We start from the raw sequence: 26,766 nt of genomic DNA on the forward strand, positions 1-26,766 counted from the left end.
ACATGTTCCATTTATTCATTAAGAAACCCTGTACCAGCACATTATGGTCCAGACTGAATGGATAAGGTAAGCATTGTAAAGGACTTTGTTGTCGTAACTAACTGGCAACCCGTTTCACTAGTATTGTTCAGCTTTAGTGCCCCGCCTTTCTTCACATACATAATATTTCTAATTAAACCACTTTTAATCGCTCTGTTATGCACAAGCATTATAATCCCACAGACACACTCTACTTGAAAAATGACTTCCCAAATAAACTGATGAAGATGCTTTTGTGGCCGCATAATGGTTTATGCACATGGTTGTAGAATAAGATGTCTGCAAGCTCACAGAGGTGGCACAGTGGCGCAGTGGGTAGCTCTGTCGCTTTACAGCATGAATGCCTGGGTGCAATTTCCCAGCCAGGTGTGGGGTTTGCATGTTCTCCCTGTGGTCACGTGGGTTTCCTATGAGTGCTCCAGTTTCCTCCCACACAAGTCCAAAGACATGCAGTCAGGGTAACTGAAGTTGTAAGTATGTGTGAATTTTGTGTTTGTGTGTCTGCCCGGTAATGGACTGGGTGATCTGTCCGAGGTATTTATACCAATGATTCAGACCCACCTCTGCAAGTAAAAATGTACCTTTAGTAACCTGCATTATAATATAGTAAGTTTCAGGAACACAGGCTCTGTTATTAAGAAAAAACATTGTATACATTATCCACAAGTAACCACACAAGTGAGACCTAACCAGTAAACAGAGGTACTTACAATCCCAGATGAACAAAGTCATCAATTATATGAGTCAAGGTACAATTTTAAATAGACATTTACAAGTCAGTTTTCTATCTGCACCCAAAGCAGCACCAAATTACCTATATACTCTATAAGTAATATGTATCTGAAAAAGGTCTTGTGAAGGTATATTTCCCTGAGATTCATTGTACTTAATAAATGTAAATCTCGTCAAAGATATCACAGTGGGTCTTTATGTCCAATTCTGTACATTAAATAAAACACAATTACAATTTTACTTCTTAGGAGTAACTAAGGCTACTCAGAGCTCAGTGTTTTTACACCTGTCTGGAGTGCTAACTGCTTTGTATGCTTCTTGGCTACCAATAACATATGGGCAGTCGCTCCCAATGTTGGATGCTAACACATTAACAAAAGCTATGCATCATTCAGACATAATCAATCCAGCTACCTTCCTTCCACTGAAGTTTCTCCCATTTGTTTTGTCTGGGGATAAAACAAATGCTGTGCAGTTTACTAAATGCTACACAAAAAGAACAGTACAAAAAATACCACTGTCTTATACATGCTGGTAGTTTTTAGATGGATGGATGAATGGATGGATGGATAGATGGATGGATGGATGGATGGATGGATGGATGAATGGATGGATGGATAGATGGATGGATGGATGGATAAATGGATATGGATGGATGGATGGATGGATATGGATGGATGGATGGATGGATGGATGGATAAATGGATATGGATGGATGGATGGATGGATATGGATGGATGGATGGATGGATGGATAAATGGATATGGATGGATGGATGGATGGATGGATATGGATGGATGGATATGGATGGATGGATGGATGGATAAATGGATGGATATGGATGGATGGATGGATGGATGGATGGATGGATAAATGGATGAATGGATATGGATGGATGGATATGGATGGATGGATGGATGGATGGATGGATAAATGGATGAATGGATGGATGGATGGATAAATGGATGAATGGATGAATGGATATGGATGGATGGATAAATGGATGAATGGATATGGATGGATGGATGGATGGATGGATGGATGGATAAATGGATGAATGGATATGGATGGATGGATCAAACGTAAAATTATAACCACCTCCTTGTTTCTACACTCACTGTCCATTTTATCAGCTCCACTCACAATATAGAAGCACTTTGTAGTTCTACAATTACTGACTGTAGTCCATCTGTTGCTCTACATACTTTTTTAACCTGCTTTCACCCTGTTCTTCAATGGTCAGGACCCCCACAGGGCCACTACAGAGTAGGTATTATTTGGGTGGTGGATCATTCGCAGCACTGCAGTGACACTGACATGGTGGTGGTGTGTTAGTGTGTGTTGTGCTGGTATGAGTGGATAAGACACAGCAATGCTGATGGAGTTTTTAAACACTTTCACTGCTGGACTGAGAATAGTCCACCAACCTAAAATATTTAGCCAACAGTGCCCAGGGGCAGAGTCCTGTGACCACTGATGAAGGTCTAGAAGATGACCAACTCAAACAGCAGCAATAGATGAGCGATTGTCTCTGACTTTACATCTACAAGGTGGACAAACTAGGTAGGAGTGTCTAATAGAGTGGACAGTGAGTGGACACGGTATTTAAAAACTCCTGCAGCACCGCTGTGCCTAATCCCTTCATACCAAAACAACACACACTAACACACCACCACCATGTCATTGTCACTGCAGTGCTGTGCTTCTATATGGTAAGTGGAGCTGATAAAATGGACAGTGAGTGTAGAAACAAGGAGGTGGTTTTAATGTTATAGCTGATCGGCTTATTCAGCAGACAAAAAAAAAAAGACACAATTAAGGCACTAAAACAACCAAACAAAATAAGCAAATATTATCACTGCAAACTATTCACAGAAACTGCAGGTGACTGTATTAGATCAAAATTAATATTAAAAACCAGAACAAATGTCATACAGTCTCTGTAAATAGATTAGTGATACACCTATTGCGCTTCACACCAAAGCAGCAATCAAACAATTAAAAGAATAATTTATTCTTTTTTATTAAAGCCAAGACATTAATACAATAATATTCTCATCATCAGTGATACTGAGACTCTAGGTTTTATCTTTGGGGAATGATTTCTCACAAGGTAGGATACAAAAATAGACCTCTGAGTGCACATGAAGTACTGACATGACACATAATGCCCACAGGCATAAACAAACACCTTCACACGCCAAATAATCCCATTTCAATTATAGGTCAATTGAATTTAAAACTATTGAAATACGATGCTTATATGACACCCAGGTGGCACAGCAGCACTGAGATTCTGAACTCTTAAAATTCGAATCTCTGCTCAGCTACAGGTCAGCTGGGCAGCCCCTAGCAGGCACAATTGGCAGTGCCTGCAGCAGACAAAATTGTCCACTAGTCTGCTGGGTGGAAAAACACCAGACTAAAAGGGGGGTGGGGTCTTCGACACTGTGTAAGGATTCTGGTTAGTAGCCTGAGGTGCCTGTACAGAAGTTAAGGAATGCGGAGATCAGTGCATGACTCTCCATGCGCAAGACTGGCCTCATGTGCGCATCCACCAAAGTATGGGCCAATAAGAAGAGATTGAAGGACTGCGCATGTGTCGGAGGGAGTGTGTGTTAGGATCTCTTCGGATGCGATTGGAGTTCCGAGCAGCGTAAGACCAATGAACTACGCTAAATTAGAAGAAAAAAGGAGAAAAACGCATAAATAAAGTAGCAAAAAATGAAAGAAAGAAAAATGACGCTTATAAGGGGGAATCAAGGCTTTTAGTCAGATTCTTTTAAATAATTTGGGAAGTTTCAGGTAAAATATCTTTTTGGTTGACCCAGTCTCTGTCCTGAAGCTGTTTCCACTAACATTTGACAGGTAATGTGTCTGAACTGATAAACAATCTCTGAATTGACAAACCTGAGAGGAAAAAACACACTAACACTCCGAGCACAGAAAAATACACAAAGCTGTTTTAGCGCCCCCTTGCTGCAACGTTTATAATGCAGCGTGCACTTATGCATTATGCATTTTGCATCTCGACACATTTTGAACAGAATGCTGCATAAAATTAATCATGTGCAGCTTGAAAGAAACATTTGCAACTTTATACATGAGCACTGATACATGAGTATGTTCTCAGCCTAACACCTTTTTACAGCTCCAAATTTGTGCCATATAGTAACAAATTAATGTTTATTAACAGGATTTCACAGTTGACACCAAGCTTTCCTTATAATAAACAAGCTTTCCTTACATACATGCTTCCTTGTACTAAACATGCTTTCCTCAGTGCAAGTAAATGTGTAATTAATTAGTACTAAATTATTGCCCGGTGTAGCTGAACACGTTTGCAAATCCATGAGTGCAAATGAAGGCGAGGGTATTGCTCTTAGCACAGAACATCTGTACTGCTTTACTCACAGGGTACAGTGCGCAGGTACAGGTTATCCCGTATGATCTGCTGAAGCTCGTGGTCCACCGATCCTTTCTGGAACCGCAGGTTAAGGTAATGTCGGAGGTCTTTATCTACAACACCACCTACAAACAGAAAAAATCACATTCAGCAGCTGGACTAGATAAGAATGGTGCCTTTGTTAAAACAGTAACAACAAACCATCAGGGATTAAATGCAACCTTAAAGGCAGAGTCAAGTTCCAGCTGTGTGGAGCCATTATTTAAACCTTCATGAGCCTGCTTACATTCATACACTCACAAACTACTGTTTTGTTAAATGTGAATTAAAGGTCAGGGCAGATTTCTTTTTTTTTTTATCTACATACCAGTAAAACCAAACACAAAAAAGACAAAGTACTAAATAGTTTTAATTAATTATGGATTCTCTAAATGAATTAGCATGTAACCGGAGCATCTGCTCAAGGTTTATTTTACCCAACCACAGGTGACTATATTAAAACAAGATTAATATCAAAAACTATAACAAATAATGTCATGCAGTCTTCGTAAATAGCTTTGTAATACACCTATTGTGCTTCACACCAAGGCAGCAATCAAATTCTTTTTTTTTTTCATTAAAGCCGAGACATTAATTCAATAATATTCTCATCATCAGTGATACTGAGACACTAGAATTACAACATCAACAAGGTTTGATCTTGGGGAATGACTTTACACAAGATAGGATCCAAAAATAGACCTGAGTATGCATGAAGTAAGAGGTAAGACTAGATAAGAATAAGGCCACTGTTTCTGTGTTTGATTCGAGTTAAAAGGAATTGAACGCAACCTTAAAGTCAAGTTCCAGCTGTGTGGAGCCATAAAGTAATATATAGTTTCAATTACATATGGATTCTCTAAATTAATTAGCGTGTAACTGGAGCATCTGCTCAAGGTTTATTTTACCCAACCACAGGTGACTGTATTAGATCAAGATCAGTATTAAAAACCATAACAAATGTCATACAGTCTCTATAAATCTTTTTTCCTTAAAGCCAGGACATTAATACAATAATATTCTTATCATCAGTGATACTGAGACACTAGAATCACAACATCGACAAGGTTTGATCTTGGGGAATGACTTTACACAAGGTAAGATCCAAAAATAGACCTGGGTATGCATGAAGTAAGAGGTAAGACTAGATAAGAATAAGGTCACTGTTTCTGTGTTTGATTCGAGTTAGAAGGAATTAAATGCAACCTTAAAGTGAAGTTCAAGCTGTGTGGAGCCATTACTTAAACCTTCATGAGCCTGCTTACATTCATACACTCCCAAACTACTGTTTTGTTAAATGTGAAAAATACCTTAAGGGTCAAGGAAGAGTTCTTTTTTTTAATCTACACACCAGTAAAAACAAAACGCAAAAAGATAAATTAAATATGGATTCTCTAAATTAATTAGTGTGTAACTGGAGCATCTGCTCAAGGATTATTTTACCCAACCACAGGTGACTGTATTAGATCAAGATCAGTATTAAAAACCATAACAAATGTCATACAGTCTCTATAAATCATTTTTCATTAAAGCCAGGACATTAATACAGTAATATTCTCATCATCAGTGATACTGAGACACTAGAATCACAACATCGACAAGGTTTTATCTTTGAGGAATGATTTTTCACAAGGTAAGATCCAAAAATAGACCTCCGAGTACACATGATGTACTAGATAAGACTAGATAAGAATGGTGCCACTGTTTCTATGTTTGAACAGTAACAGCAAATCATCAGGATTTAAATGTAACTTTAAAAGCAAAGTCAAGTTCCAGCTGTGTGGAGCCATTATTTAAACCTATATACGCCTGCTTACATTCATACACTCCCAAACTGTTGTTTTGTTCAATGTGAAAAATACCTAAAGGTCCAGACAGATTCCTTTTTTTTAAATCTATGTACAAGTAAAAACCAACACAAAAAGACAAAGTACTAAATAGTTAAATAGCCCTGATCTCAGCCCCACTGAACAGCTCTGGAATGAACTGGAACAACAATTCAGGCTTTCTTGACCAACATCAGTGCAGCCATATAATTGCTGTCATCTTTCGACTGAATAGGCACAAATTCCCATAAGTCTTGTAAGAAGCTTTCTTAGATGTGTGGCTGTTGTTAATAGATGAAAAAAAATTACATGGGTAAAATAGGATGTCCAACAAGCGTATATATAATGTATGTAACCCTATACTATAAATGTATGGTAAACTTGCTTAAACGTGTATTAATGTTATGCTGACATGACATTATACACTTAATGAACGGTTAAGTTGACGTCCCAAGGTTCCTCTTAGGAATTCCCAGTTAAGGAATGTTTTTGTTATTAGAAATTTAACAGTTATGATTAGTTATGATTAGGTAACATTTGTTTTGGGCAAAGTTTGTGTCTTAGTCGTTCAAACATAGACTAAGAGCAGCTGTAGATATCTAAATCAAAGACTGCCATGGCAGAGAATATGTACACTTCTGAGTGCAACTGTACATTGCGTATTCTACTATTTTTTTATTTTTCAGTAACATGAGTTACTGATTGCTTAAAATGTATAAAGTTTTCAAATAGAAACCCAGATTGTGAAAGACTTCTACTTTTATGAATTTTAGCAGACGGCTTTATCCATTGAAACAGTTGCAGCTAGTTGAAGTGCAAGCAGTAAGGGATTAGAGCCTTGCTCAAAAGCTCAACAGTGGCAGCTTGGTGGTGGTGGTGAGGCTTGAACGAGCAACCGACTGTTTACTAAGCCAATACCTTAACCTCTAAGCTACCGCTGCCCAAAATCATGCAGTAGTTTTTATTTACATTAACGGCATTTAGCTTTTATTCAAAGCGATTCAAAGCTTTTATTCAAAGCGACTTCAGTTGTGAACGGAATGCAATTTAAGCCATTAAGGGTTAAGGGCCTTGTTCAGGGCCCAACACTGGCAACTTGGTGTGGTTTGAACCGGCAACCTTCTGATTACTAGTCCAGTACCTTAACCGCTGAGCTACATCACTGCCCTCTTATTGTCTCATTGATGTAATTGTGGTCAATCAGTGAAACAATGTTTAATATATTGTTTTATAAAATACAAGTTTGCTTGTATAGTTTTGCACAGTGACTGTATGCAAGAATCCAACAAGTCCCTGAAGCCGTGCAGCACCAACACTACTACTGCTCCATCATGTCCACATTTTTTTAACATTAGAAATGTTAACATTAAGGGTACATAATAATATTTGTTAGGCTATAGATACAGTTTTCCAAAATAACTCATGCCCAGATCATCAAAAGTTGTGATTATTTATATAGTTTCAGTACTTGCCTCATCCTGTTTTAATTGCACTGGGCCCAGACACGATCCTGGAAAGTCTGGAAGTCAACATTTTACATGGGTAAAACTCCAATCCACCACAGGTCACTGAACATTGATTTACACTCAAGTCAGTGGGGAAATCTAGAGTTTCATTTTAAAGGTGAGAGTTGTTCTGGGATTTTTTTTAAGAACTTCAGTCTTTTACCATGTATGTATTTATTTTAGTTTAAGTTCCTTAAAACATTGCTTTACATGGATTTTAAAAAAGAAAAGAAAAAAAAGAAAAAATTGGAACACTTCTCACACTGTATACATCTGAACTAAAACCTAGCATTTCTCAATCAATAAATAATTGTTTCAGGCAAAACAAACAAATAAACACTCTCTAATTTGTCCCATTATGTCTATAAAGGTCAGCATGGCGCTAAACATTAAGATCATCTCCTGACTGTATAGAAGAATTGATATACCTTCAATATAAGAGAGTTACAATATTATTTATAGATGACACTTGTTTAGCGTGCAGTGTGTATTTAGTCGGGTTTTTACAATAATCACTAGGGTCAGCAAAAAATGTATGTCCGTCTTTAATCCTAATGAAGCTGAAACTACAAAACTGCTTCAGTAACTGCTTTATCCTGTTTAAATCACAGTAATTCCAGACACTATCCTGGGAAGTCTGGAAGTCATTTTTTCCTGGCTGTATAGAAGAGTTCTATAGAAGCTATATACTGTAGATATTATTATGTATAGATGACACTTGTTTAGCATGCAGTGTGCATTTAGTTGGGTTTTTACAATAATCACTAGGGTCAGCAAAAAATCCACGTTGGTCTTTAATACTAATGAAGCTGAATCTACAAAACTGAACTTATCTCTGTATCGTCCAGTCCTAATCAAGAAATATCAACATCTTCAGTCTCTGTCCTACAACCTCATGGAAACAGGAAAAATTAACCATTATAGGCTGTATTTTGTTCTATGTAGCTTGTAAGAAATGTAAAAGAAAAAAACTGACCACCTCTCACACTTTATATATTTGAACCAAAACCTAACATTTCTTAATCAATCAATAAATGATTAAAGCAAAACAAACAAATAAACACTCTCTAATTTGTCCCATTATGTCTATAAAGGTCAGCATGGCGCTAAACATTAAGATCCTCTCCTGGCTGTAAAGAAGAATTGATATACCTTCAATATAAGAGAGATACAATATTATTTATAGATGACACTTGTTTAGCATGCAGTGTGTATTTAGTCGGGTTTTTACAATAATCACTAGGGTCAGCAAAAAAATCAATGTTGGTCTTTAATACTAATGAAGCTGAAACTACAAAACTGCTTCAGTAACTGCTTTATCCTGTTTAAATCACAGTAATTCCAGACACTATCCTGGGAAGTCTGGAAGTCATTTTCTCCTGGCTGTATAGAAGAGTTGTACAGAAGCTATATAGATATTATTATGTATAAATGACACTTGTTTAGCGTGCAGTGTGCAATTAGTCGGGTTTTAACTATAATCACTAGGATCAGCAAAAAATGAACATTTGTCTTTAATACCAATGAAGCTGAATCTACAAAACTGAACAACTTATGTCTGTATCAACATGAAATATCAACATGTTCGGTCTCTGTCACACAACCTCATGTAAACAGGAAGAACAAACCATTATAGACTGTATTTTGTTCTATTTAGCTTGTACATGTACAAAAAATAAAAAAATGTAAAAGAAAAAAACTAAACACTTCTCACACTTTATATATTTGAACCAAAACCTAACATTTCTTAATCAATAACTGATTGTTTCAGGCAAAACAAACAAATAAACACTCTCTAATTTGTCCCATTATGTCTATAAAGGTCAGCATGGCGCTAAACATTAAGATCCTCTCCTGGTTGTATAGAAGTATTGATATACCTTCAATATAAGAGAGTTACAATATTATTTATAGATGACACTTGTTTAAAAAGCAGTGTGTATTTAGTCGAGTTTTTACAATAATCACTAGGGTCAGCAAAAAAATCAAATGTTGGTCTTTAATACTAATGAAGCTGAAACTACAAAACTGCTTCAGTAACTGCTTTATCCTGTTTAAATCACAGTAATTCCAGACACTATCCTGGAAAGTCTGGAAGTAAAAATTTCTCTCCTGGCTGTATAGAAGAGTTGTATAGAAGCTTTATCAATATATAGATATATAGCTATAGAGTTCTATACAGCCTTCTATACATTTTTATTTATAGATGACATTTGTTTAGCCTGCAGTGTAAAACTATAAAACTGATCTTATCTCTGTATCGTCCAGTCCAAATCAAGATATCGTATGTTCGGTCTGTCCTACAACCTCATGTAAACAGGAAGAACGAACCATTATAAGCTGTATTTTGTACTATTTAGATGGTACATGTACACAAAAGAAAGAAAAATTCAAAAATTCAAAATGAATAACAATAATATACAATAATAAACTTTCCTCTTTTATTTGTACTACCTGCTCGAGACATTTTTAAAGGTTATGTAATACGGTAATATTATAAATCTGTAAATTATTTTAAAAAGGTTATTAGATCATAGGGAATCCATACTGGAACACCCCTACTTGCTAGCATCATTCGCTTAGTAGCAAAAAACAATAGCAAACCAAACTTGTTTTGGCTGATAAACTACATCTACAGTACGGCTTCATCATCATAAACAAACAATACCTTAGAATGACCTGACAGTAGTGATGCACATTCCTAATAATGTCATCTTATTAATTTCCTTCAGCATTTTAATACATTTAAAAAACAGAAGGCAAAACTGGCTGACAATCCCAGACCACGTCTGGCATCACAGATGCGCTCTCCTTTCCATCTTAACCTTGACCATTCAGCAGCGCTGATCATGGACCTCCACAAACGGGTGAATATAACAGACACGCTCGCGACAGAGCTCAGCATGGCAGCGTCTAGGGTTGCCCGGTACATAATGACACAGCTGACACAAAGTACCCACACACTCAATAAACATACAGCCATCAAATACCCAAGCCGGTGTCCCTGACATTAAAAAAAGCTCCACCAATCAGCATTGTGTAAAAAAAAAAAAAACACTGCAGTGATGCTGCATGAGCAACATACAAGCGTTTGATGACACATCTGTGGTACGACCAGGGTGACCAATTCTTTACCGGTCTGACATTGTGCACATAACCCGGTGATGAAAAAAACCAAATCAGTGAAGCCTGAACAGCTGTTGCAGCTGAAACATGCCATCATACAAATCCAATCCAAAAAAATCTAAATCAGCATTATCTCCTGAATGAAATCTAGACATCCATTCTCCACACAGTACAGTCCTCAACGGTAATTAGACCCCCTTCCCCCTCGTCCTCAATCCAGAAACCTCATCGTCCCTCCTTTAAATCCGCTGGCTCGTTTGCTATTCCGTAAGGCATGATGTTCTACTCACCGGTTCTGTGAACCAAAAATCCTGTCAGTCACTTCAGACTTCAGATTAAAAACAATCCAATTGTCCGTGTGTCGGTAGGAGCCCACGCGCTGGACTCCCCCCTCTGCATCTGATTAAACCCTGAACGGTCAGGGGGAGAGCAAGAGAGAATGAGAGAGGATGAGGGCTGGAGAGTAGTCGCCAGTCAGGAGACAATAGTGAAGAAAAAGCGCTCCCAGCGTGAACGGCTGGATTCTGATTGGCCCGAGTCCTAGCACGGTCCTACAGCGCCCCCTGTCAGCTCTCTTAATGCAAGTGTGTGTGTGTGTCTGTGTGTTTGGGTGATCCAAATGCCTTTGGACACATCGCCAAAGAGGCCAGCCTTTTCACTCCAGATGCTTTCTGTTAGCTAGAAAGCGCTGACCCTGTGAAGACCCAGTGTGATGAAGAAATCAGCTAAAAGTTTTTTTCATGGGATGTCAAACAAGCTCATGATCAGGTGTCCAAATACTTATAGGTGTCAAAATACTGTATTTCAGCCAGTCAGGCTTCCTGTCCCATTATAATATAATTTCCAATTCGATGTAATTGTGATGTTATTTACTTGCATTAATCTGAGAACAGGTTCCACAACGGTTCATTTAAATGCACTGGAAAACACCGTTCATTGAAAGTGGGCTATAAAGCTAAAAATCATTTATATGGTTTGATATATATACACCACATGGCCAAAGGTTTTCGGACACCTGACTTGTTAGACAAAAAATGCTATCAAAATAGAGTGACCTCTATGTGATATTTTCAATTATACCAACAGTCTCACAAGACTTTGAAGTATGTCTTTGGGAATTTGTGCCTATTTAGTCAAAAGAGCATTTGTCTGGCCGGGCACTGGACAGACAGACAGAGAGACAGACAGAAAGATAGACAGACAGAAAGATAGACAGACAGGCAGACAGACAGATAGATAAACAGATAGACAGATAGATAGACAGACAAACACTGACAAACAGACAGATAGACAGACAGATAGGCAGGCAAACAAACGGACAAACAGACAAATAGACAGACAGACAGATAGATAGATAGACCCCTCTCTTTTTTGCCTATACTTTGGTGGAGGCGCCCCCTAGCAGGCACAATTAACAGTGCCTGAAACAGACAAAATTGGCCACTAGTTTGCTGGGTGGTAAAAGACAGGACTAAAAAGGGGCGGGAGCTTCCACGCAGTGCGAGGTCCGCGGTTAGTAATTTGAGGGTCATGTACAGAAGTGAAGGAACGCAGAGATTAGTGCATAACTCTCCATGCACGAGACTGACCTCAAGCGTGAATCCACCAAAGTATAGGCAGAGGGGTCTATCTATCTATCTGTCTGTCTGTCTATTTGTCTGTTTGTTTGCCTGCCTGTCTATCTGTCTGTCTATCTGTCTGTCAGTGTTTGTCTGTCTATCTATCTGTCTGTCTGTCTATCTGTTTATCTATCAATCTGCCTGACTGTCTATCCAAAGTGCACACATTTTCAAATGCAATTGGGGTAGCAGGAGAACTAAATGGGTACACTAAGTTGGGAGAAAATGTAAAAAAATGCATAAATAAATAAATAAACCTGCATGGCTGTAGATGTTCACAAGAGCAGGACTCGGCAATCAGGTCAAGGAGATCAGCAAATCATCAGAATAAAAGCTATTTCTCAAACTGTGTCTCAGCGAAAGTGACATGATTGGTCTGGGAAATTTAGCGACGTGAAGTGTGCTGTTATTTTCACTCAGTGATTTTAGTCTGTACTAGTAGCTGAAGAAAAGAAGCTATTAAAGACTCCTGTGGACTGTGTTTTTCAAAATGGTCGGTTTTAGTGAGTCAGAAAGCTTCTACTCATCAGATCAAAATTAGAAGTTAAAAGTTTTAAGTAAACATTTTAAAACCAACTGTTGTTGCTTAAGTTTTTCTGCCACAGGTCAGTGAACAGAGGGTATTTATGGGAAGCGGTCGTTTTGACATACAGCAAAACACAAGGGTTTGACGTGAGTTGCTAATAGAGATGCACTGATCCCCATACACACAATACCTATCTGATACTGACGTCCTCACATAGCCCTTTTCGACCAAAATAACTCTGGTTCCTGAACTGGTTTGGTTCAGACTTCTTAGAACCTTGGTGCTACTCAGAGAACTGGTGCGCATTTTCACCAGTTGTACTGGAATGAAGGATGCGTCATCAAAAGAGGGCATTGCACGACACGCATGGATTACCTACGAGCATTTGTGCTGCCGTTACAGATGTTTGTTTTTATCCTAAAAGCAAGCAAGCATACATCAAATACTGGTAATAAGAAGACGTATTTCAGCTGGGAACCAACATTCCTGGTCCAGGACCTATTTATTTTTGGTGGAATGCACCACCAGAACCAGTCGCGAACCAGAACATAGCCCGTTGCATGTCAGTCTAAAAGATCTAGCAATTAAAGTAGCGGTTTAATCGCTTGTAGTCTAGCGGTTAAGGTACTGGAGAAGTAAGCGAAAGGTCACTGGTTCAAGCTCCACCACTGCCAGATTGCCACTGTTTGGCCCTTGAGCAAGGCCCTTAACCCTTAATTGCTTAGACAGTATGCTGTCACAGTACTACTAGCGCCTGCTAAATGCCGAAAACGTAAATGTAAATGTAACCAAGCCAACTCTCCAGTACCTTCTGTTGCCAAACCATTAAAAGCACAGTTGATGTCCACGTTTCAGCTGAAAGATCTATGTTGTGCCATTTACTGCACATACACCTTGACTTTATGACCCTCTACTCTTCTGGATGGGCTTTCTACAAGATTTTAAAGAGTCTCTGTGGGAATTTGCATCCATTCAGCCAAAAAAGCATTACCATTTAAGGCAACTTACAAATTTGACCAAATACAATGCAAGCAATTGAGGGTTAAGAGCCTTGCTCAGGGTCCCAACGGTGGCAACTTGGCGGTGCTGGGGGTTAATCCAGTAGTAGCCTAGTGAATAAAGCTTTGGGCTATCAATTGGACGATTGTTGGTTCAAATCCAGGCTCTGCTATGCTGCCACTGTTTGGTCCTTGAGCATAGCCCTTAACCCTGTCTGGGCCATACAATGCCCAAATGTGGTATAAAGGTTCCGCCAACTGGCCATGTTACATGATGGGATACACTACTGCACAAAGATAGCTCCGGTAGCGTACTGAAAATTTTGGGCATTAAGTCATCTGGGTATCTTTCGCATACTGGAAAAAATCATTGTACGCACATACTGTATACTGCATAATGACTTGGGCCGCCGTCAGAACACGAGTAGTATGTAGCAGACCAGTACCTCATTTATTAATCAACGAGAAACCCCACAGGACACCAGAACAACAGATGGGCTACAGTTAGTAATTGTATACCCACAAAGTTAATCTGTATTATATGGTACGCACTAGACAGGTGTACCTAATAAAGTGCTCAGTGAGTGTATGTTACTGCTGTTCCGTTGTACACCGATCAGACATAACATTATGACCACCTCCTTGTTTGTACACTCACTGTCCATTTTATCAGCTCCACTTACCATAAAGAAGCACTTTGTAGTTCTACAATTACTGACTGTAGTCCATCTGTTTCTCTACATACTTTTTTAACCTGCTTTCACCTTGTTCTTCAATGGTCAGGATCCCCACAGGACCATCACAGAGTAGGTATTATTTGGGTGGTGGATCATTCTCAGCACTGCAGTGACACTGACATGGTGGTGGTGTGTTAGTGTGTGTTGTGCTGGTATGAGTGGATCAGACACAGCAGCGCTGATGGAGTTTTTAAACACCTCACTGTCACTGCTGGACTGAGAATAATCCACCAACCAAAAATATCCAGCCAACAGCGCCCCATGGGCAGCGTCCTGTGACCACTGATGGAGGTCTAGAAGATGACCAACTCAAACAGCAGCAATAGATGAGCGATCGTCTCTGACTTTACATCTACAAGGTGGACCAACTAGTTAGGAGTGTCTAATAGAGTGGACAGTGAGTGGACACGGTGCTGAGAATGATCCACCATCTAAATAATACCTGCTAAAATGGACAGTGAGTGTAGAAACAAGGAGGTGGTTTTAATGTTATGGATGATCGGTGTATGTAGAACTGATGAGTCCTCTCGGTTTTGGAATCGAGGGCAGTCAGGCTCACTGGCTTCCTGCACAAACAGGACGAAAATAAAATCCAACCTTGCGTATAACTGCTCAGCTAGTAAAACAACCATCAGACATCTTAACGCTCCTCTCACCCGCGTTGTTCTTCTGGATGGTGCATAATAGCTGCTGGTTTGAATGCTGCTGACAGATGTTGGTTGATTAGCAGATCAATAAATAGACTTAAAAGACCAGACACACAAACGTAAAAAACAAAGGACAGCCCAGATTGTTTTCTGCATAACACACACAAACACACTTTGATCTTTATTTTTTGAAACAGATGACCGGCTGGCAGATACGATATAAAGACATTTTAATTTAGAAAGTAGAACAAGAATCTGTGTGCCAGTGGTAATTTTGCTGCCAAAAACTAAAACAAAAAATGACATTCTTCTATGTTTTTCAATTTTGAATTCTTAGTTCATTTGATTTAATTATAAATAATGACCTTTTAAAAGCTTCAGCACTTTCCAACGCTGCCCACATAGAAAAACACGCCAACACTGAATGAAGGCTTCCCTTCCCACAGTAGCGCATTAACTCCTGATTAAGCAACAGGAATAGTGCAGTAATTAGGAAACAAGTTCAATCAGGTGTGTTAATGCAGATTGAACATGGAATAGACCTGGAATACTCGACCCTGGTAATAGAGATGCTGTTTTTTATACTCAGCAATTTTACCACTCGTAGTAGTCTACACCAGACATGGCCAAAGTTTTGCCTGGATTCCAAATGCTGCCAATAGACAAATTTAATCTGGCTTTTATAGTAGAACAGATTTATAGATGGCCCACAGTGTTTTTCAATTTAGAATTTTTATTTTATTTCATTATAAATACAGTAGACCCTTGAGTTACAAACTTTTTTGTAAAAAAAAAGTTGTAAAATTAAATATTACAATGAGCCGCTCAGGTGGCACAGCGGTAAAACACACGCTCTCCACCAGAGCTGAGATCCCGGATACATGGTATCGAAACTCAGCTCTGCCTTGCCGGCTGAAGGCTGGGCGGCTGCATGAACAACGATCGGCCGGTTGCTCAGATGAGGGGCGGGACTTAGCCGGATGGGGACTCTCTCTCAGACTAGTGCGATTACGCCCTCTGCTGGCTGGTTCGTGGCGCCTGCATGGAGATGGGAAGGAGTGCGGTGGAAGGGTGTGATCCTCCGTACGCAGTGCTTCGCCTCGCTACACTTGTCAAGTGTAGGTGATAAGACGGTCGATTGCTGTGCACGTGTCGGAGGAGGCGTGGAGCAGCTTCGTCAGTCCCAATCAGGAGCAGGGACCAGCATTAGTGAGAGGATGACTGACGGGTAGAAATTGGATGCGCTAAAGTGGGAGAAAAAGGGGTAAAATAAAAAATAAAAAAAATATATTAAAATGTCCCCAAGAGAAGGTGCAGAGGAAGCGTAGTGGTGAGAAAATGTATCTATTACTATTTGTTGTGTTGTATAATTACTCCTGCCAGTAGCTGTCACTGTGTATCAGACAGAGGGGGCAGTGAGTGAGAGAGAAGAAGGAAGTCAGCCGAGTAAAGTATTCTTTCTTTCGTGCAATTACATCTACAAAATACAATACTACTGAAATAAAGAAGGAAATAATAGAGAAATATGAGAGTTATTGTTGTTTCTGGTAAATACATTTTATAAAAAAAAAGAAGGAAATGTATTATGGTGTATGGTACAGCACACACGTACTGTACTGAAATGTGATAAGTGTTTTTCTTTACTGTACAGTACTATTGTGTGTTGTTGTTTATTATTGTTTATTACAGGAATGTCTATTCTATACTTTAAGATTTAAGGGAAAATATACTTGTATTTATAACAAAAATGACCATTTAAGACATTAGAAGTGTAAGATAAGGGGGTGGTTTGGGAGGTCTGGCACGGATGAATTCTATTTACATTATTTCTTATGGGAAAAATAGGTTTAACTTACGAACATTTTGACTTAACAGCCCTTCGGAACCAATTAAATTCATAAGTCAAGGGTCCACTGTACTGACATTTTTAAAAGCTTCAGCATTGTCCAACACTGCCCACATAGAAAAACACGCCAACACTGAAGGCTTCCCTTCAAGTAAGTGAATAAATAAGTGATATCATGTGGCTAAGAGGTACTAAGCTTTGTCGCCGCTATAACTCTTTTAGTAAAACAATACACCAGGATCATCTATTACAGCCTGGAACGCAGCGTCTTATTGATTTTTGGGAATGACAGCCAGGAGGATAAATAATTCCACCATGTTTCAGTGTTACTTTTGGACAGCATAATCGTGGCCGACACTCCTGCCCTTGTGGAAGACAAGCGAGCGAGAAAAGCCTGTTATTGATCCAGTAAAAGATTTTTTTTACTGCGAAAGTGCTCACTGCTCAAACGAGCTGGAGGGAAAGCTTCACATCAGGACACGGGAGAGAAATTCAAATGCTGTGTCATCCAATCGATAGCTACTTCTTTACCATCCCGTCCTACAACAGGTCATGCTATGCATTTGATGATGAGCCAATACATGAATACAGAGCACGCAGTTCCACGCCCTGCCTCAACATACCAGTTTCGCCCAGCAATGGCATGTCCACTGCCCTGGCCTAAACTGACCCGCTCTCTTCCTACAGTGAGTCAGTTCTATTAAATCCAGTCGGACAGTGGTAGCCTAGTGGGTAGAACTTTGGGCTATCAATCAAAAGGTTGAGAGTTTGAATCCTGGCTCTGCTGTGCTGCCACTGTTGGGCCCTTGAGCAAGCCTCTTTGAGCATAACCCTCTTTGCTCCAGGGACCCCATACAATGGCTGACCCTGAGCTCTGACCCCAACTTCCAAACAAGTTGGTATATATACATCGATCAGCAATAACATTAAAACCACCTCGTTTCTACACTCACTGTCCGTTTTATCAGCTCCACTTACCATATAGAAGCACTTTGTAGTTCTACAATTACTGATTGTAGTCCATCTGTTTCTCTGCATGCTTTGTTAGCCCCCTTTCATGCTGTTTCTCAATGGTCAGGACTCTCCCAGGACCACTACAGAGCAGGTATTATTTGGGTGGTGGATCATTCTCAGCACTGCAGTTACAATGACATAGTGGTGGTGTGTTAGTGTGTGTTGTGCTGGTATGAGTGGATCAGACTACAGCGCTGATGCAGTTTTTAAACACCTCACTGTCACTGCTGGACTGAGAATAGTCCACCAACCAAAAATATCCAGCCAACAGTGCCCTGTAGGCAGCGTCCTGTGACCACTGATGAAGGTCTAGAAGATGACCAACTCAAACAGCAGCAATAGATGAGCGATCGTCTCTGACTTTACATCTACAAGGTGGACCAACTAGTTAGGAGTGTCTAATAGAGTGGACAGTGAGTGGACACTGTATTTAAAAACTCCAGCAGCTCTGCTGCGTCTGATCCACTCATACCAGCACAACACACACTAACACACCACCACCATGTCAGTGTCACTGCAGTGCTGAGAATGATCCACCACCTAAATAATACCTGCTCTGTGGTGGTCCTGACCATTGAAGAACAGGGTGAAAGCAAGCTAAAACAATATGTAGAGAAACAGATGGACTACAGTCAGTAATTGTAGAACTAAAGCTTCTATATGGTAAGTGGAGCTGATAAAATGGACAGTGAGTGTAGAAACAAGGAGGTGGTTTTAATGTTATGACTGATCAGTGTATATTTAACAAATAAAGGCATTCTACTCTACTTGCACTCTCTTTGTGAACAATGAACAGTTATTGTAATGAAATGCATCAGACGAGAAACGTGCACTGGTTCTGACTCACTCTGTTTATCCTGGAACTGAAACTTGGTACCCACTTTTCCTTTCCGATTACTAACTAAATAAAAGCATTTCAATCAGCAGGACGTCTGTCAGACGTCTGCAGTAGCGCATTAACTCCTGATTCAGCAACACGAATAGTGCAGTAATTAGCAAACAAGTTCAGTCAGGTGTGTTAATGCAGATTGAACATGGAATAGACCTGGAATACTCGACCCTGGTAATAGAGATGCTGTTTTTTTATATCTATGCTCAGCAATTTTACCACTCATAGTAATCAAAGTTCGGCCAACAGACAAGTCCAAATGCCGCCAACAGACAAATTTAATCTGGCTTTCATAATAGAACAGATTTATAGAAGGCCCACAGTGCTTAGCTTATTTGTTTTTAAATATACATTTAAACAGAGTGTGAACTATACAGTGAGGGCGGCACGGTGGCTCAGTGGGTAGCACTGTCGCCTCACAGCAAGAAGGTCCTAGTTTCGATCCCCAGGTGGGGAGTTTGCATGTTCTCCCCATGTCTGCGTGGGTTTACTCCAGGTGCTCCGGTTTCCTCCCGCCGTTCAAAGACATGCAAGTAAGGTACATTGGAGATACAAAATTGTCCATGACTGTGTTCGATATAACCTTGTGAACTGATGAACCTTGTGTAATGAGTAACTACCGTTCCTGTCATAATCGTAACAAAGTGTGTAAAACATGACATAAAAAAAAAAAATCCTATGCAGTGACAATTGTATTTTACAGGAGTGAGCAATTGAAGGGCCACATGACAAACTACCACAGGACTGTCAAGGAGGGCCGGACCCAGTGGCGGCTCCTGCCAAATCTCTCAGGGGGGGCAATTGTTGCGATGATGGCCAAGATGACCCGTTCAATGGGTAAATTAAAGCTTAAATAATTAACATCTTAAGTCATCTGTCAGTTTGCCCTCACAAATAACTTTGAACATGGAGAGAGACCAGCTTTACCATTAATCATAAAATTAAGTAAAGCTCTCACCCTAACAATTGAATTCAGTCTTCATCAGATAGCATTTTATTTTAGGTGCAGCAGATCCTGAGGTAATGGTAGTCATGTTGACGAGATCGCTAGCTGCTCCAATTATGGCTACACCAGGTTATGTGTGACGCAAGCACGTAGGTGCCTTAATATGAGAGTCTATCAGAGCATTCTGGGCGATTTTCAATCAGACTAAAATCGCCCAAAAGGGGCGGTACTGTACGGAACACAACTCGACGCTGATTGCGCTACGATATTCAGAGGCAAGACAGACTGTCCAGAACAGTCACAGCTAGTTTAACACTGGTTGAATGTGATAGAAAAATTTCTTCCCTTTCGCCCTTTGGTGGTGCGTTGCCTTAAGGAACAAGCCGCCCATGGCCGGACCAATAATTAATAATAACTTAATTTTGCTTAATACTTATTTTATCTCTTTAATAAGGTGGTAAATACACTTTTGATAAGCTGTTACTGGTAAGAATAGATGTTACAATCAGGTAATGAAAATGAAAAGCATCAACATTATTTCACTATTTTTTTAAACAATTGTGAAGAAAATATGCAGGTTTTAAATTAACTTTACACAAAGTGCTATTGCTATTTTGTTCTGAGTCTAATTACCCTGTTTGCTGTTTTTTTTTAGTCCTTGTTGGATATTCTTTTTGGAAATCACAAAGCTGGTCATGACTGCTCCAGTCCTTGATGTGTAACACTGTGTAAAAAAACGTACTTGTTGCATTTGCAATTCAGTTACTAAGCTTCAGATGTGAGCATCATTCAAGTTCTTGTATTTCTCTGTGTGTTTAGTACCATAATGGCGATTTAAAATGTAATCCTTAAACAAAGCAGTCTGTTCTTTACAAACTAAACACACGGCTTTACATCTGATTTCAGTAAATAAATATTTAGAAGTCCACTGTATCAATCACACTCACAGTTCTGTTTACCAACTCATAACGGTGAAGCTGGATACATTTACACACACACACACACACACACATGTAAATAAAAAAAAATCAATGCTGATGTACACTTATTGCGTCTGATTTTTAAATACCCTTGACCTCATGTGGGCCGGATGGGGACAGCCAAAGGATCAGATGTGGCCCGGGGGCCTTACAATGTCCAGGTGTGGTATAGTTATCCAAAAATATCTATATCTACCTACACATGCACCCACACACATGTGTATTTATATGTATATACATATAGACGCCATCCATTGTAGGCTCTCTATTTCTGTCACAGCCAGCATTACATTTTATTAGAAACCTGTCCACAGTAGCTCTTCTGTGCACTGTGTCAGACCAGACGGGTTGCCCTGTGCCTCCAAACTGTCAAATAAGCCTTGGGCTGGTTGTCATTCCCTGGAACACCTATGGTAAGCACTAACCATTGTGTATAGGCGTCATGATGGCTCGGTGGGTAGCACTGTCACCTCCCAGGTGAAGAGGTCTGGGTCCTGTCTGTGTGGAGTTTGCATGTGTTCGCGTTGGTTTTGTCCAGGAGCTCTGGTTTCCTCCCACATTCCAAAGACATGCAAGTGAGGTGAATTGGAAAAACTAAAATTGCCCTTAGGTGTGACTGTGTTTGTGTCTGCCCTGCGATGGACTTTTGCCCCGTCCATTGCAGAACTGGGATAGGCTCCAGCACCCCCCGTGAACCTGATTAGGATAAGCGGCTTAGAAAGTGAGTGAGTGGGTAACCATTGCATACCGGGAATCTGCCACAAAACCTGCCATTCCTGCCTCCCACATATTAACTTCAAGAACTGACTGTTCATTTGCTTCCTAATATAATCTAAGTATGGAAGTAAATCTGTCTCATCAGATTTTGAAATTTAAAAGCCTTTGAATTTTGATTACTGAACTTTAAGCCTTTGAATTTTGATTACTGAACTTTTTTGCCTCAGAATTCAACCCACACATTTTACAATAACTCATTTTCACTTTCATTTTTTGATGTTAACAAATTCAAAATCAAAAATTCAAGTTTATAAAATTCAAATAATATATATTCAGGTTGCTCAAATTCGATAGGTCAAATTCAGATCACAAAATTCAGATTAAAAAATTCAGACTAAACATCCGGGACACGCAGGATGAGCAATCGATTCCAGAGCCGTAGAGAGAACAGAGTAGCGACACTCCCATAGAGAACCGCTGTGACGGGGGCGGGACATTTCTCTGCACAGCTCCGGGTGGAGCTCTGTTCATTTCCACTACTGAGCAGCATTTTCAGCTGTATGTTGCTTTGTTTTAAAGAAATAATGAATTTGGTGTCATTAATATACTTAATACTGTTATTGTTTAGCATTTGCTCAGCACTAAATGTTACATGTTTATCTTATTTAATAGGTATAACTGAATTTAGCTCAGTCAGTTAAGCTTAATTAATGCCACACGAGTCTTTTCACCTAAAATGAGGTGATTAATCAAGAGTCTTGTTACAGAAATGATAATAAAACATTAGAGCCATAATAAATCATACTACTTTTACTTTCACACTTAAGTACATTGGAAGGTAAATAGTTTAGTACTTATACTCAGTGAAGTGGAGGTAAAGAGTATTTTACTTTTACTACTACTTTTACTGGAGTAATATTTTACCTACTTCTAATCAACTACATGGTTTGTGTACCTTGTCCACCACTTACATTAGACAAAATGAACTAGTGCATATTATTATGAATTAATTCATGTATTACATGTAGGAATGAATTATTAATCACTCATGAAATAAGAGATGAATGAAGCTATTTCATGTACCTGCACAATAATGTTAAAGGTACGGGAGTGTGTTTATGAATCTGTTCATTCAGTGCAGGTAAACCTTATGAATCCAGCCACATGGCTCAGTGTTTAACCAAAATGATTATTATTATTATTATTATGAATCCTCAGGAAAGTGAAGGGAGATTATAGTTTATGCAAAAAAAAAAAAAAAAAAAAGCTCTTTAATCTCTGTACTGTATATTGTTTATACTACTTAATGATATCACATTATGTAATGTATGCTAATATAATGTACTGTGTGTTAACAAGAACAACCTATTAAGTCATTATAAAAATCTTCCACTTCATATACCAAACTGACATTAAAGCAGATGCAGTAAATGTAAAGGCAGGTGAAAATACCCAGAAATTGTACAATATTTTATTATTTGCCGTTTAATATTTCACTCACTGCTGCTTGTCCCATGACAGCGCCGGGTTTGTTCGGAACTACTGGAGGGGTACATAAACCACGTGACCGCGAGAACAAGAAGTGTCGCAACTCTCTCTCTCTACGGCTCTGCTGTAAACGAAGCCGCTTCGTTGTCACTTGATCGCTGGAGTGTAACTTGATTGGCTGGGTGTCGGTTCGATTTGAGACAGAATCGATCAGAGCCGTAGATAGAGAGAGTTGCGACACTCCTTGTTCTCGCCGCCACACGGTCACGTGGTTTATGTATCCATCCAATAGTTTCAAAAAACCCCGCGCTGTCATGTTCTCATATCCCAGCTAGCACAATCATCTGGTCCAGCTCCCTCTTTTCTATCGGCACAGTCGGCCGAGTGTCAGAATCGGCCAGAATCAGTGTAGCCAGATCCGGTCCAGTTGTTACCACAGCTGGGTTTGGCTGGTGCTCGTAGAGACGCGGAACAACGTCACCATAGCAACAGTGCGATGCGAGCCGTTAAAAAAGAGGACTAATTATTTGTTCGTGTTTGGTAAATTAACGTTGAATCTTAACATTTTACTTAGCAAAATGTAAGCAGAAAGTCTATTAATGAGTTTTGGATTAAGATAGAGAGCAATTTGGAAATGGAAACTGTTAGGTAATGTTATCTATTGAGTTTCAGGTTAACTGGTAGTCTGAACTAATACACTTCAGGTAACGTTAGCTAAAAGGTAAACAGTTTCTTGCATTAGCCAACAGCTGCAAAATAATTAAAGCTCATTCAATAGTGTATTAAATACTTAATAATAATAATTAATAATATAAAATACTTATTTCCACCACTGTATATATATATATATATATATGTGTGTGTGTGTGTGTGTGTGTGTGTGTGTAAAATATTTATGGTATGTATGTAGGCTGTATTAGTAGATGTAGTTGTAGTAGTAGTATGTTTAGTAGTATTGTGTATGCGTAGTATAGTATGTATATTTACAATATTGTTCACTTTGATAATTATCATTCTTATATGCAATTATATGTTATTTTCTATATATAATATTAATATAGTTGTCATTTTGTTTCACTTTTATAATTTGTCTTATTTTTAATATTCTGATTATTATTATTATTATTATTATACTTGCTGCAATTATCTTAATAAAATACTTTCTGCTGCACAATCTGTAGTTAATCTGTAGTTAATCTGTAGTTAATCTGTAGAATAAATGTATTATTTTATCTATGAGGATGTGAAAGGAGAAGAAAACGGGAAATAAATGGTATCGCAGTGTTTTGGGGGCTATTCCGGCCCAGCTGCGCCGGAAGTGGGCCACAATTACAAGGCTAGCTGGGATGGGACAAGCAGCAGTGAATGAAGTATTAAACACTAAATAATAAACATTTGTACAATTTCTGGGTATTTTCAACTGCCTTTACATTTACTGCATTTGGTATATGAAGTGAAAGATTGATGTTTATAATGACTTATAATGAATAGATCGTTCTTGTTAACACACAGTACATTATATTAGCATACATTAAATAATGCCATATCATTAAGTAGTATAAACAATATACAGTACAGAGATTAAAGAGCTTTTTTTCTTTCTTTTTTTTTGCATAAACTATAATCTCCCTTCACTTTCCTGAGGATTCATAATAATAATAATAATCATAATTTTGGTTAAACACTGAGCCATGTGGCTGGATTCATAATGTTTACCTGCACTGAATGAACAGATTCATAAACACACTCCCGTACCTTTAACATTATTGTGCAGGTACATGAAATAGCTTCATTCATCTCTTATTTCATGAGTGATTAATAATTCATTCCTACATGTAATACATGAATTAATTCATAATAATATGCACTAGTTCATTTTGTCTAATGTAAGTGGTGGACAAGGTACACAAACCATGTAGTTGAGTTAAAGTAGAGATATCCAAGGTAACATATTACTCCAGTAAAAGTAGTAGTAAAAGTAAAATACTCTTTACCTCCACTTCACTGAGTAAAAGTACTAAAGTATTTACCTTCAAATGTACTTAAGTGTGAAAGTAAAAGTAGCATGATTTATTATGGTTCTAATGTTTTATTATCATTTCTGTAACAAGACTCTTGATTAATCACCTCATTTTAGGTGAAAAGACTCGTGTGGCATTAATTAAGCTTAACTGACTGAGCTAAATTCAGTTATACCTATTAAATAAGATAAACATGTAACATTTAGTGCTGAGCAAATGCTAAACAATAACAGTATTAAGTATATTAATGACATCAAATTCATTATTTCTTTAAAACAAAGCAACATACAGCTGAAAATGCTGCTCAGTAGTGGAAATGAACAGAGCTCCACCCGGAGCTGTGCAGAGAAATGTCCCGCCCCCGTCACAGCGGTTCTCTATGGGAGTGTCGCTACTCTGTTCTCTCTACGGCTCTGGAATCGATTGCTCATCCTGCGTGTCCCGGATGTTTAGTCTGAATTTTTTAATCTGAATTTTGTGATCTGAATTTGACCTATCGAATTTGAGCAACCTGAATATATATTATTTGAATTTTATAAACTTGAATTTTTGATTTTGAATTTGTTAACATCAAAAAATGAAAGTGAAAATGAGTTATTGTAAAATGTGTGGGTTGAATTCTGAGGCAAAAAAGTTCAGTAATCAAAATTCAAAGGCTTAAAGTTCAGTAATCAAAATTCAAAGGCTTTTAAATTCAAAATCTGATGAGACAGATTTACTTCCATACTAAGCCCTTGAGAGGTGTGATTGTAATGAGACAGTCGATTTTAATTCACTTCACGTGTCAGTGGTCTTAAGGTTGTGGCTGATTTGTGTATAACAATATATAAATGTGATTGAGATGTGTTGATGTGAATGTGACCAGATTCTTTCATTCAGCTGTTCAGGGAGTCACTAGGAAGAGTATCGTGTGCTTGTTTGAATTATTTATGAAAGCTTTCAGTAAGAACGTGCTCTACAGGGATTTGACACAATACAATAAAACAGCTTTATTATTTCCAAACAAACATCTGCACAGATTTGTTCTTATGATTTATCCAAACTAATAAAATATTAGTGCGGGCATCTATGCAATCTACAGCATGGAGATCATTTTATCTGAGTGCATTAGTATGAGATATTGGTTCATTAATGCAGCAGACAGAGGCTTCATATCTGAAATCACACTGCTCTAATGACCATGTTAGATAAGCAATAAAGGAGAATCAAATCTATGTAATAAAAAAATCTTCATTTCTAAGCCCTGCCTTTTATTTCCATTTCATTTTCATGTTTTACTCCCCTGCGGTGGGTTTGGTTGCCCTAAAATCCCTGTGTGCAATAGAGTAACACTCCCAGACAGGACGCCAATCTATTGTGGGAGCTTGGACATTTCCATCTCAGACATAGCCAATCTGTCTTGACTTTCAGGTGTTTCAGCCTAAGCAGCATGTGCATGTCTTTTAAGGTATGACTTTAGTGAGGCGAACACTGAATATAGTAACCAAAACGTTAACTATACCTTTAATACCACCCGGCATGTGGCACACATGTGCACGATCAAGAAGAAATAAAACCAAGCCACTCAGGTGGCGCAGCGGTAAAAACACATGGAAAACCAGAGCTGGGATCTCGAATACATCGTATCGAGTCTCAGCTCTGCCTGCCGGGTGGGCTGAGCAGCCA

At 38.8% G+C, this 26,766-nt stretch overlaps 1 protein-coding gene across 5 annotated transcripts in view; it reads right to left on the reverse strand.

Moving 5' to 3' along the window:
• magi2b (membrane associated guanylate kinase, WW and PDZ domain containing 2b) overlaps positions 1-26,766 on the reverse strand; it is a 194,455-nt gene that overhangs the window by 145,196 nt on the left and 22,493 nt on the right. For all 5 annotated transcript variants that reach the window (XM_063000734.1, XM_063000732.1, XM_063000733.1 and 2 more), the window contains exon 2: positions 4,186-4,302. In XM_063000734.1, coding sequence (XP_062856804.1) covers positions 4,186-4,302 — 117 coding nt within the window. The remainder of the gene's footprint in view (positions 1-4,185; positions 4,303-26,766) is intronic.

The sequence above is a fragment of the Trichomycterus rosablanca genome, chromosome 8, assembly GCF_030014385.1.
Source record: "Trichomycterus rosablanca isolate fTriRos1 chromosome 8, fTriRos1.hap1, whole genome shotgun sequence".
Lineage (NCBI taxonomy): Eukaryota > Metazoa > Chordata > Actinopteri > Siluriformes > Trichomycteridae > Trichomycterus > Trichomycterus rosablanca.